The 14,798-nt window shown below is 30.8% G+C and overlaps 1 protein-coding gene across 4 annotated transcripts in view; it reads left to right on the forward strand.

Moving 5' to 3' along the window:
- LOC143247327 (protein disulfide isomerase Creld1-like) overlaps positions 1 to 8,873 on the forward strand; it is a 29,582-nt gene extending 20,709 nt beyond the window's left edge. For 3 of the 4 annotated variants that reach the window (XM_076495179.1, XM_076495180.1, XM_076495181.1), the window contains exons 5-8: positions 2,875 to 2,983; positions 3,734 to 3,822; positions 7,172 to 7,400; positions 8,407 to 8,873. In XM_076495179.1, coding sequence (XP_076351294.1) covers positions 2,875 to 2,983; positions 3,734 to 3,822; positions 7,172 to 7,400; positions 8,407 to 8,594 — 615 coding nt within the window. In that variant the 3' untranslated portion in view covers positions 8,595 to 8,873. The remainder of the gene's footprint in view (positions 1 to 2,874; positions 2,984 to 3,733; positions 3,823 to 7,171; positions 7,401 to 8,406) is intronic. The other variant, XM_076495182.1, reaches the window with a different exon arrangement.
- The last annotated feature ends 5,925 nt before the right edge of the window (positions 8,874 to 14,798 follow it).

Consider the following 14,798-nt stretch of genomic DNA (forward strand, 5'->3'; position numbering starts at 1 on the left):
TAATCAGACATGATCAAATCATGTTGGCACTGATAAAATGTAAATTGTATTATGGTTTTAATTTTGTTTCTGATTCAGATCCTGGATGGGTCCCCAATTTGTTATATTATTGTATTATTATTTCAAATAACTGGAAATTTTAATTTAGAAGTTAATTAAATGTTTGTGTGTCAAAGTTATGGTATTTGCCAACAAGACTGATACACAAAATTTTCTTTTTTAACACAAATATATATTGTATTCTATAAACAATACAGTTTATAGAAATGGTTATTACTAATACTTATTACAAATGATGGTTTCTATACAAGACATTTATGAACTTATCAGACCACACTGAGTCTTCTGTCTGGTGTGGAACTGAATCTTTTATCAATGTTCACGGAGAGCAAATTTGTTCTTTGTTGATACACTTGTAGACTTCTTTTGACGGCGAGCTAGCTTGGAGAATTTGTACACTTTTGCTGACAACAGTATCTGGTGTCCTGATAGAAATAGTAATATCCAAAGTTATGTAGTTTAATGGTTTGTGATATTCAAAATCTGTAAATTCTTGTGGCCCAGTTCTGTAGTTTTCCAATTAATATACATTTATCACAATTATAACATCCTAGGCCTATAGCACACTGACTGTAGCTGTTCAATGATATTCTCCTCCGTCTCTCAGCTAATCACTTTTTACAGGAATCACATGAGACTCTAGAACATTCACCAAATTTTGCTTGCAATAATAATATCAGTCACAAGTATTACATTCACATCTAGTGCATTGTTGATCCTTGTGCATAAGAACGTTCTACACATTTTAAGAATGGGTGGGACTTTTGCAATGCAGTCCAGAATGTACGTCAAGAAAACTATAATAAAACAAGAGTAAGTTGTGAAATGTATAATGATAAATTCATTAGAAAATGTAACAGCCAGCAACATTGAGGGTAACATGTTACTGTACTAATATTACAATGAAGAATAACTCTTTGTTTAAACCCATATTATTACAGTACTCTAAACCCAAATATAAACCACAATTTTTGTTTATTGTTTTGTATTGTAATATTCCTTGTTGCTGTTAAGAGTTTTGTTTTTATTTATAGCTTTACTTGGAGATGAAAATTAGAATGACAAAAATTTAGTTTTACGATCAGAAATATTAGAATTATTTTGAGATTTGAGATTAAGTTGCTAATATTATGATATGTTTAGTAATAAAAAAAAAGTGTTTTGACATTCCAATATGTAACTAATATGCATGTCCTTTATTGACAAAGTAAGTTTTTGGTGAAACAAAGGTTGTATTGTTGTGATAGTGATGAACATTAATAAATCTTTGTATTCTTCAAATAATTTGACACGAAGTCATTTTTTTGGTGTGATGTTTTTTGTGTGAAAGAATAATTAAATGTAAGTAATATGTAATAGTAATGTTATTGCTTTTATTTTGAGTAATGAGTAACAAATTGCTAATGGTAGTTATACTGCTCAACACAGAATCAGATGACATAATCTGCTGCCTTATTGCAAATTACCTGGGCCTAAACACTTTTCTCAGATGTGAAGTTATATTGTTTTAGCAACATAATTATTTTGCTAACATCTAACGGAGAAAAAAAAATTATAAATTGGGTATCATCAGTTTAGAACCAACCTACATTTAAATTCAGAATTCCATAACAACACTGGTTCGATAGAAGAAAAGCAACAGGAAGTGTACTTGTATTTAAAAGCTTAACATTTATGTTAAAAACAATGTAAACTGGAGATGTTTTTATTTCCATACATCTTTTAATTTCCTCATTTTGGAATCAAAATCACATGTAAATATAGCATATTTTGTTTTCAACCAGTGTTCAGTTTTAGAATTTGTCTATCAGTTTAGATGATGACAGATAAAGGATTTTGGAAATGTTGTTTATGTATGCAGTATAACACTTTAGAAATTATGGATGGAGTGCTGAAGGGTACAAGGCATTGAAAGCCAATAGGCCTAACATTTATGATAAAGAATCACATAAATTGTAGACGGTTTATTTTACATTTCTTTAAACGTGTCCATTTTGGATTCCCAATCAGAGGTGTGTAAAAATAACATTTCAGCATCTCATGTTTCCAACAATTCACTGATCAAGAAGCTTGTTGTTCAATACCAAAAGTGACATTTTTGTTTTATTATTACTTTGTTCTGAAAGTGATAAGGCCTCAAGAACCATTGTACTTGCTCTCAGTTAATCTTAACTTTAGTTTTCTTACTTAGTAAGTTTGACTTTACCAGATATGTAGATCCAGCTATATCATTGTTCTACTACTTAACTTATTTAAATATTCAAGTTACAGTCTGCAGGTCATGGATTCAAATCCCCATTTCACCAAATATGATGGCCCTTTCAGTCATGTTGGGCATTATTGTGTGACAGTCAATCCCACTATTAATTTGTAAAAGAGTAGGCCATGAGCATGATGATGACTAGCTGCCTACCCCCTAATTTTCACTGCTGAATTAGGGTTGGCAAGCACAGATAGCTCTCATAGTTTTGTGTAAAATTTGAAATAAATTTCTCCAGTACATTTACTTTGCATGTGATCTGGTCATTTCTTCCAACATTTGGTTTGTCACTGAAGATTTTTTTTAACTTATTATTTTTGGAGTTTATATTGGTGTTTTTTACCATTGTATTTTTTTTATTTCTTGAACATCGGTTTAAAAACAAACATAAATATCAAAGACTTGGAAGAAAACTGTTATTAAGCAGTACTTAGTTGATGAGTGAAAATAAGGTGTACATTTATTCTGTGCTTTTTTTAATGCTTTAGGTATAATTTCTTAAAGGTTAAAATGAATTTTGTATGTCATTAGTTCTTTCTCCACGTGTCTTACAGTGTCATTCCTTAGCTGAAAAACATGAAGAGCTCTTGGAAGAATGGTGGTTTCATCAAAAGAAAAAAAATACAGATTTATATAATTTTCTTTGCATTGATAGCTTGAAAGGTAAGAAGAAAACTAAACATTAACTGTTTGGTTTATTTCTAGTTGTGAAAACTCTCAGCTGAATAGAACATTGGTTCGATTTTAAATTGAATTTAATTATTTTTAAAATATGTTGCTATGGCTTTCAAACTTTTTGCATTTTGTGTATTTCCATTATTCATTAACTAAAACATACATTTATAAACAAACCTGTGATATCAATGATTGTTCAAGATGGATGTGATCATGTCAACTTCCTGTTTCATATTCATATCCATCATGTAAAGATTGCTAAATAACATGTGGCCTCTTGTAGTTCATTGATATTATGAAGGACTTTCATAAAAGAGTTTAGAAGAATTGATTTTCATTGCATAATGTTTTCTTTGGCTGCAAAATTTAACTTGAAATGTTTGTTTAATTTTAAACATCAAATATGGATTATTGAGTTATTTCTGTTGATTAATGTTCTTGTTATGCATTAGCAAGGCATAAGTGATTTATCATAAGTCAAAATGTATCTTTAATACTTCCAAAAGGAAGTACCTATTACTGTTGTTTTATTTTGTGTGTGTGCATCTGCACTCTTTATATAAAACACAAGTTTCATGTTGAATAAATCAATTGAAAATAAAACAAAACTACAAAAGTTGCCATAAAGTTACAAGACAAAAGGAAATATTTTCACCATAGCTCTTTTCTGTGTATGTTCATATTAATAAAATAGTTTTTCTGGAATATTTTTAATGTCTCTTTGTTTGTCCCTTGTAGTTTGTTGTCCTGATAACCACTATGGACCAAAATGTAAGCCTTGCTCTACTGTATCAGAGAAACCTTGTTCTGGACATGGACTTTGTGAGGTCAGTTTGAATGTAAATATTGTAATTTTTGGTTTAAATTTAATTGCTAAGTTATGAATTTTGATTGCTATAAAGTTATTGAAAATACATGTTTGAACAGTGTATATTGATACGGAATTTAATTAATATCCTTATGGGTGTAGCTCTAATCTTCATTTAGATCATATATGGAATATAAACTATTTAGATGAAAGATATTAGGGCAGCACATGTGTACAGCTGTGTTTAAATAGCAAGTTTTAGTACCAATGTTTGTTATCAACTGCTTGACATTTTGCCAATTCATATTTGCTTAATTATGTATCATAAAGTATCTCTTACCTGATTGGTTTGCAGGTTGACAACAGAAGTTTTATCATGTGTAGCAGGAAAAAGTGTTAAGTCACTTGATTAAATTATAAAGTTGTCTTTTTAACTTATTTCTTACATATTCTGAACAATAAATAAATATTAGTAATGTATATGGATATTTTCAGTGTTGTTCCTAAACAGGTTTTAGGATTAAAGAACAAATTAAATCTTCGTAATAACTGTTTGCTGTTTGAGTGTGTAACATTTTCCTACAACAATGACCCTTACACTAGAAGTCTGCAGTCAGTGTCACAGAGATTAATTTACGTGAGAATGAAAGAGACAGTGATAATTCATAGGTAAAATGTACACTGATAGCAGTTCATAGAAATAACACCTATGATAGTTAATGCTCGATATTCCTTTAAACGTCTCTAAATTAGCATGTTATTGTAATTCAATCTTTCTTTTTATGCTTTGTTATTTACAATTCAAAGATTTAAACTGTAGATGGATTACTTATAAGGATGAGTTAAGGCTAACTAGCTGGCTTGATGTTGTCAGTTGTTATAGCCCTGTTTCTTAGCCCTACTATCAAAGGAATATTGCAGACTACTTAAGGTTAATTCAGTTTTTTTATAGATATGCAACATACACTGAACAGTACATTTCTTATATATTTCTTATATTGCTTATGAGAAACATTTCTTATTCTTAGCATGAAAATGAACTTGCATTTAATCTAACTCAATAAAGACTTTGTTTGGAAACTTCTGTAAACATTTTACTGTGTATAGCTTCACAAATAAAGGGTTGTTTCAGTGGATCAGTGCTGTGCCTATAGTTTAAACCTCATGTCAACTTGGTTAATTACTTTTCAGTGTTTGAAAGTCACCTCTGTGTACATTTATCCTAGAATCCTGTTAACACGTCCATTCATTGTATAAATTCAGATTAACACATTCATCACTTTTCAATATTAAGTATTTAATCTCTCATCTGGAATGTTGTCCATTTTTATTTTACAGCTCTGTTATTTTATCCATATGTTGTATGACCTTAGGTCAGGGTGTTAATAGTTAGTATCCTTCATTACTGAATGACATTCATTCCTTCATGATTGATTCAAAGATGCTTTTTCACTTGTAGTTGATACAAATGTTTATTACTCTAATTTAGCTTGAGATGATAACCAAATGTGTGCAGACCCCAAACAAACTGTTTAGTGCATGGCTGTTTTAAACATACTTGTGACCTTTACAGTATAATTATCTTAAATTGAGAACATTTCAGTTAAAGATTCAAACATCAGTAAGCACTGAACCTCTTAAACTGATTGACTGGAATTATAACCAAAGGATATTACTGACAACAAATCTTCTCAACTGATAAATTATTGTAAGCAGAATGGTACATTAACTATATTCATTAATGAATTAATGTTTAGTTTTGATCTATATAAATAACTGACTTTGATCAAAAATTACTGATAATAAGTATTAGGGTTCTTTAAATATCCATTTTACTTGAGAAAACTTTAAAAGTCTTATGCTTTTGACATAAACTGTTAAACATTCCATCCCATGCCTAAATTAAGTGGTTATAAGCTAGTACAATCTTCTTCATTTTTAACCAGTTAATGGTCAAGTTACTGACTTGCTTGGACACATTTAACAACCAGTGGGTTCCATGTATTTCATCATGTTGAGTAATTTTACGTGTTTTGCCTGTTGCAAAACGTAGGAAGAAGTTACCGAGCAACACAAGAATTTGAGATTAATAGCAATATTGGTAGTATGTTTTTACTATCACATGGATAGGATTAGTCATATTAGGATATAAGTGCCAAAATAAGTTTTTATACCAAAGATTTCTACAATTATACAGGGCCATTTGAATGGTCATTCAAAGGATTGTGACAGTAAGAGATATGTTGCTCAAGATATTTGATTGTGATCACCACATTATAGTGCAATTTTGTGGGGTTAGTAATACTACAATTAACATGGAAGGAAACAATCAGTGAAAACATCTACCAACTGAACAGTTACTCAAAAGATAAACTTGGAAGGATGGCTGAAACTGTTCATTGAGCACAAATGGATTTCTATAAACTTGGCTATCATGGATGAGTTAACTGAAGAAAACCCTCACAATGGATGTTATTAAGGCTCCTGTATATGAATGACTAAAACAGATGATAGATTACTCAATTCAAGTTTAGAGGTTCAAAGGTTATATTGATAAATCCAAGTTATAGTACTGTGTATCATATGGATAGATGTACATGTGGGGAGGTTATCCAGATAAAATGTGTACTGTCAAATATAGAGGCTGTAATGCTATGATATATGGTGTTAATTGGTGCTGTGATAAAATTGATCAGTTCTTTATGAAAGGCCAGCTTAACGTATAAAATTCTTCAAACCACTTACCATGTTTTAAATCCAGGATTGCTTTCATTATAGAACTGTTGGACACAGTCTGTAGTAGGATGGAACATCTTACCATGCTGCATGAACAGTCATTGCATGGAAGACATGAAAATGCCTGAAGCTTCATTCTGGACATCAGAGCCAAGTTTATATCTTATTGAATACCTTTGGAAACATCTTGATTGAAAACTGTGATTAATCCATCCATATGCACATAACATGAATCAATTTAACTCTGTTATGTATGGGAAACAGTCTAGATATGGCCACGATACAGAACTTCATTGATTACCTGTTTAATTGTGTTCAGGCTCTGATGGAAGAAAGAGGACAAATGTTATACCAGACATTGAAATATACATTTTATACCAGTATTTCCATGTGAAACACAAGAGTTTTGAATAATAAATTAGTCCCTGCTTTAGTTTTGCTCAGTGTCTTCTAGCTAGGATCCATATTTAAATTATAATTTAGCAATGTAAAGAGAGTGAAGACAAGGTAATGGTAAAGAACATCTTTGTCCTGCTGAGTGAACAGAATCATTGAAATGTGATTAGCTGGTTTTGTTTCTTGCAATGACTAAAAGAGGATCAGAAAGTGCAATTATGTTCTGTTTCTTTCAGGGAGCTGGTACAAGGGAAGGGTCTGGAAAATGCAAGTGTGATGAAGGTTATGTTGGTAATATATGTGATAAATGCAAACTTGGCTATTTTTCTGAACCAAAAACTAATGGTGATGTGGTGTGCCAGAAATGTGACAAATCATGCAAGAGTCACTGTCGAGAAGGAGGACCAAAAGGTTGTGAGGTGTGTGCAGATGGTTATCAGTACGTGGTTGATAAAGGATGCATTAGTGAGTTGTTTTTGTAGTTTTTTCATATGCATTGTAATTATAGGTAAACATAATTGATCCACATACAAAACATGGCCATACATTTTGAAATAACCGTGCTTCTCCTTCTTATTCTAGATATATAAACATTAATTAGAAACTTGTTGACTACACAAATAAATGCATTCAGTCACTTGGATTAAAAATAATTTTAACTATATCGTTCTTAAGCACGTTTTTGTTGACCCCATAATTTCAGTAAATACTCCTGTAGTTATGTTTCAATAATCTGTTGCTGTATTTCTTGCTGAATGTATAATAAAATTCAATAATTACTACTTGTCACTTTCCCATGAAACTGCAAATTATAAATTGTTACTTCATTCACTCTATATTAACATAAATAGTTTATAAATTGCTGTATGTAATATCAATTAAACTTTTTAAATAGATATTGTGAACCCTGAGCTACATTAGCAGTTCTTCATATGATATGAAGTCATAAGAATTTGTTTTCATAAAATAAGAGAAAGTGTTGGTGTGTGGAGATACAAATTTGAACATTTAACATTTCTTTAATTTTTCATTGCACAGTATCAATTATATTTTTAAATAAAGTATTATTGAAATAGAGCTCAATTATTATTTTAACCTAATAATTTCAAATTTGATATACAGGTGTGAACTTCACACCCAAAATGTCTTTTTATCTTCATGGAGATTGAAGGTTTCTGTGTTTCAGACATTTTTCTTTTCAAAACTGTGCAGAAATTAACAAAGAAATAATTATTAACACCATAGGTAGTAGAAAAATTACACTTGAAAAATTGTTGAACTATACAACATTGTTGTTAGCATTTTATAATTACAGACAGGTAACACCACTTTTTTGAAAATATTGATATTGTATGTGGTTGTTGTGCAAGTGACATTGTACATGCCTTATCAAATTTTGTTTTTTCAAACTTGTGTGTGAAATTGAACTCTATTTCAACATCAGATTACTAATATTCTGTACACTTTACAGATAAAACTGAAGTCAATCCTGTTGAACAAGTTGCTGATGTTTCAGATAGTGTTAAAAGAGAAGATTCCAAGATAGACAAACATAAAGATTATGAAAACAAGGAACATAAAATAGATGACTTAGAAAATCAATACCCCAAGATTCCATCTTCAGAAAACTCTCCTGTATCTGATCATGCTGAATTATGATACTAATATTAGTTCAGTACCATGTACATTTCAACTGTCAACAATTCCATTTCATTTTTTAAAAGTATATTGTTTAAAAATTTTAATGTAGATAGTGATGAAAGTTACTCATTTGTTGTTAATAAGAGACACTATCTTGCAGTATACCTTACACGCTTTTAGTTTTCTTCAGTTTTTATACAAACATGTGGTTACATGTGTGTGATGTGTAGTGTGAAAGTAAATTATAAGAAAATGAAAATTTTGGAATGTATTTTCAGTAAAACATGCTGAAGACTGTGTTTTGGTCATTGAAAATTAAACCAATGAAACAAACAATTTTATGACCATTACAGTAAGAGCAGGAAAGTTACCATAAAGTAGAAAGAAAAAAATGTAGCCCTTAACCTTGTTTTAGAACTGATACATTGTGAACAGGATATACAAATCACTTTGTGGCATTCTTCCAAAAAGCATTTTTACCTTCAGTTTAAATGAAGTATCCTTGTGGATTCTTTAAAGTAAATCACATCATTAATTCTCTACAAACCAGCTCTTCCTATAGAATTCATCCTTGTTTTCGTGACAGAGATTTTACTAACATACAATGTTGCCTCAATGGAATCCAAATCTTATAACATTAATATCATTGCAATTTTTAATTTTATCACTATCAGATTTAAGTCTTTCTTGGATAAAGTCACATATCACGTGGAATGTCTTTCTTAATATCTCTACATAAATTGTTTAAGACTCTTGTGAATGTCTATTTTCCAAATAAGAATACTGAAGTACCTTTTCTCCAAACATCAACAGTGACAGTATATTGCTGGTAGTTTCATGTACTTACTGCTGTAGGCCTGGCATGGCCTGGTGGGTTAAGGCATTTGACTCGTAATCTGTGGGTCGCGGGTTTGACGAGGGGCATGAAAATGTTGAAGGAATAAGAAAATGACGCTTTCCTAATGTTACTAGCAAGTGTACTGAAATTAAGCGCTATAAACATTAAGTAGAAAAAAAATTCATAAGTAAAATCAACACGATCGCTTTCTCTTACCACAATCTATATTTCCATAACCATTCTGTGTGTTTGAGGCAATATGTGTCGAGTTTATTGGATAAGTCTCTTTGTGCTCTTGTTTTCCTATGAGACTCAAAGAAAGAATGACAACTGGAACCTACAAGAGGAGTAGTTTTTTAATAAGTAGCTTTTCTAGTAATTTAACTACAAGAACATCGTATGAAAAGACAAAGAAAATATACATAGATAACGAAACAGCTTCACCGTGGAAATAAATAGTGAAAATAGTAAAGAAACGAAAAGATACATAACCAACGAAACAAAAACACATAAACAAAACAACTCCAACCATCATGAAGACAGACAATGAAAGAAGTAAATAAACGACAAGATAAAAATACGAAATGTTGTAGCCCTAACTCTGTTGGAAAATGGGTCTCTTATCGTCATTCTGTTCCTAATGAAACAAAGATCCCTTTTTCAAAAGCAGTTGGGTTATAGAGTTTCATATTCTTGTAGTTAATTAGTTTTTTAAACTTTTTTAACATCATAATAAATCAAACAAAAGATAGACAGTGAGACGACAACAATCACTGTTGAAACAATTAGTGAAAATAGTAAGGAACATAAACGTTACATAAATAAAATTAGTAAAAATAATTAAAAAACATAAGCAATGAAACAATCACAATGTATACAAATACGAATAATAATAACGAAAGAGTCGCAACTACCATGGAACCAAACAGTAAAAGTGATGTGGCATTCTTAGGCTAAATCGATTACCACATATAGTATTAGCTTGTGTTTAGATAAACTGTCCGATTTTTAAGCTAATAAATAAATAGACTGGACATGAGAACTATATTTATATGAGACATTAAAAGCACGCATGTACTCGCATCAGACGTATGCCTTCATTTCACTGGACACTGAACTGGTGGACAGATTTTCTTCCATTATGAAGTCTTTTGTCACTCAAATCCTTTGGGATCACATCTGTACTTTTACTCAAAATTAATGTCTTTTATTAAATGGGAAATTATTAGCGCTATCCACGTGACTGGTCGTTCTCATTAACTACAAAAATTAAAACAAACGCAAACATTTTTCAAATTTTACATTCAAATAAAGAGATAGAAAATGAATAACCTATCTTCATTCCATACATTTCCTTTTTCCTCTGTTTCAGGCTTGTCCTTAAGCTAACATTTAAGTTTAACTTTGAAAGCAGTTAACATTGCACTCCTGACATGGTCAAGAAGTACGCTAACTCTCTCTCGACCCTTAAAACATTTATCCACAACACTTAGTTTCTTCATTCGCCTCATATTTCTAGCATCCTGATAATACTTATGTGTTTATGAGGTGACTAGTTCATCTGCATGATTATGCTGACGATGGTGACATTAGAAAGGGAGATCTGAGTCTTGGCAATAACTGGTATTGTTTGGAACCTTCTCAAATTCTAGTCGATCCACAAGAGGATTTTATCTTTAAAAGTGGAAGAACTCTTACACTAGCATGTATTTGCAGTCTTTTAAAGCCATCATGAGGTAAGTTTCACCTGTGTGGATTGTCACGGATGTTCTTTTTCTTTCAAATCTTAAACTTGGCGCAATGAAACACTCATTTACCCACTATATTGACTTATTGATGCAACTTCACCATGACTGTTTTCCAGTGTTCGATGGAATACATGATTGGTTCATTTAAGATCAAATCAGGAATTGAAATATTTGTTCTTGAGTTTTGTAGTTCTTTTAAACAGCAATCCACCAGAAAACAAAACAAAACATCCTTATTAACTTTATCTTGGAAAATCAGAAACAAACTATGCTTGACTTCACTTGCAGGGACATGTGGTGTTGTTCACAATCTCTCTCTTCTGGGGTTTTAGCCAGTACCTAATTGAGATGCAACCGATACTCTAATACTCAAACAAATTTCAGGATGGCAGAACAATGAGTTTCTCTCAGTGTCTCATCCTAAAGATATTAACACTCCCTAGTTTCTGTGTGGTCTATGATTGCTCTAGACAAAACACCTTACAGTTAAGACAGGCTTTTGATTGCTTAAAGGAAAAAATCGGTGAAAATAGTAAAGAAATGAAAAATACACAGACAATGAAGTAAACCTGTAAACAATAAAGAAACCTAAAAACTCAGACATCGAGCACAACTACATTAAAAATCAAATCTGACTAATTATAAGCAATAAGTTCTTATTCTTACCATCAAAAGTGCCATGATCCAGAAAGCTAAGTCAATGTGTGTTTTACTCTGAGCTTCAGCTAGTGTGGCGGCAGGCAACGAGTAGTTTTCTTCGTATTCATTAACAACTTTTGTGGTGTTGTCTGTGAAGCGAGTACAGTCCTGATTCAAGAGGAACGGTTGTACTATCATCGGACTTAAGAAGGCTCCAACACCATAGAAAAAATGAAGTGCCTAGAGTTTACACAAGAAATTCAAAATTATATAAAAATGTAGTTTCTGTGATAGGTACACAAATCAAGATATGTGTAGAAATTTGACATTTGTGATCTATCTAATAAAATTCAGCTTCAGGTCTTGTAGACCTATTTACACACGCAATTAATTATACTTACAAAAGTTATACACCATTTCTCTATATGCAAAAGTGCGCTTAGAACGGCATTTAACTGACATGTATATAAATTTTCATCGTAAATAACGTCTTAAAATTTCTACATTTTCTTCATTGAATAATGTATTCTATCATATAGTTTGTATTTGTTTTAAATATTTTTGTAGCCATATAATTATAAGGTTTACGCATAATTCTTTTTTACAAAATGAAATCAATTAATTTAAATCAATGATTTCTAACATAACAAAATTTTGTTTTTCTTTACAGGATTTAAAATTTTAAACGTACATACATATCGTGTTTGTATACTATTCAGTAATGTACATTTATAAACATAATTTTTAAATTGTTTCTTTTTACAATTGAATTTATATAATTCTCAACATTTTCACACCAATACGTTATACACATACATTTATATATAAACCTCAATATATATTTAACTCTTTTAAATATACTTTCAAGTTGATATTTTAACTAACCTAAAGACTGAAATAAATACAATAACCACTTCATAATTTAATTGATATTTGTAACTATTTACATCGCAACAATTTTAATGATGGTATGTAATAAGAAAAATTCCAGTTTCTGAATCTTTAACTTTCATTGAATATATTTACTTTGTGAAATATGTGAATATGATTTAATTGTTCAAATATATATTTTTCATATCCTCACAAATTATGGCAATCATATGTTCTTTTGTACCTGTACTGTATACTACAACACTATCATCATCAAATATTATAATACTCACATGCAATTTAGCTTATAAGTCATTGATAAATATCTCACATATGTCTTCAAAAAAATTATTGTAGAACATCATACGTATTTTTTTTCATTATATCATAATTTATTATTGTATAAATTTCGATTTTTCGCTTCATACATATTTCATTTTTATTATCGAATATTTTTGTTTTTATTGCAGTGAGATAATGACCTGTTTGGGTGGAATATAGAGTAATAGAGATTTCTTCATATTCTGGATCACTTGTAATAAAGTATCGTCTATCTAAACATGACTCAGCTGTATTACTACTGTGGATGTATTTATATTGGAATTATCAAAGTATCAGTATTCATATATATATATTTAACAATATCTTTCTTACTCTTCAACATTAATATTTTTGTTGTGTTAGAAAATAATTCCACTGAACACATCACTATGGCCACATATGTCTGATAATTTCTTACTCCGTCTGGTGTTACCAGTCACCAAAATAATTTTAATGCATAAAATGCTTTTACAGTATAAATACTTTCCTGGAGAAACGGTGACACATCATTTCCATACAATCGGATCATAGAAACGTTCGCCACTGTGTCGATTGTGCCCATAAAAAAAACCCATTATAGCCAACACAACAGCCAACGTCCATAGTAAACTACAGAAAGGAATGATTGCCATGGTGATAGTCATTACTGTGGTTCCCACTATTAGCATCATATCTGTGGTAAATCTGTAGAAACAGTAAGACACAAATCACAACATATAATGTAAACATGAGTTATTTTGTTGTACAGACAAAATCTTTAACTATTTAAACTAAAATATTGTAATGTCGTAAAATATTCAAGTTTCATTGTCGCCAAGTTGAGAGTGAATTCGATCAAGTTCTATTCTGAAAACTAGTTACCAGTTACCCTTCCCAAAGACTGGCTTTAAAAGTTGTAGGAATCAAAAGTAATTATTCAGCCGAGTTGATGACATTACACATGTATTTTAATAAAAATGATAACATTAAAATATAATCTGTGAAGTAAAGGTCTAATATTTATTTGATTCTGCCTAACCTTTTTTGTTTCTTCTGATCCAAGATCATCAGTATAGTTATAAAGAATTAAAAAAAATACCACACATGTTATTTACACATCACCATTATAATATATTCTTTTGTATTTCATTGGTTTGCTTACATGATCTCTGCTGATAAACCTTGAATCAATGAAACTTCTGTCCACGACAGAGGATACGGCGAATCAAAGAATATTCTACTATTACCAGGCTATTACGTCAAATATTACATTTTATCAGTTGTAAAATAAATCTATAATATCATCATCAAACCTGGTCTGATCTTAGAAGGGAGACCACCCAAAACTCTTTGGCTCTCCCAAACTAATATCGCCCATGTGTAAGTTTAGAAATGGTTTTAGAGTTGGTCCCTTAATGTATGTGACTGGTTCCCAGTTAAGAACAGTTTGATTCAAGAGTGAATCAAACACGCAATCTATTATATTCCACAATACTACGTCTTCTACTTTTGATTACAAAATGATGAGATGAAAACAACTTGTAAATCTATTTTCGATACTAAATGGTGAATTGACAGAAAATTCCGTTTTGTGTTTAAACATCAGAAACAAGTGAGAATCCTCAATTGCCGCAGTATTTGAAATTCGTTTTGGTAATATTAGAGAAAATTGATCTATGATAATTTCCCTTTTGTAGTAGTTTTACTTTTGTGTGCCAGCAACATCAAGCGTCAGGCGCACTTATACCTTGGGCGTGGTCCAATGCGTTAATTGGAAGAGTTTATTTCCCCGTTCCTAATCTGTAAACAGACCTCCAATTGGTTAAG

Source organism: Tachypleus tridentatus, chromosome 3, assembly GCF_004210375.1.
Source record: "Tachypleus tridentatus isolate NWPU-2018 chromosome 3, ASM421037v1, whole genome shotgun sequence".
NCBI classification, from domain to species: Eukaryota; Metazoa; Arthropoda; class Merostomata; order Xiphosura; family Limulidae; genus Tachypleus; species Tachypleus tridentatus.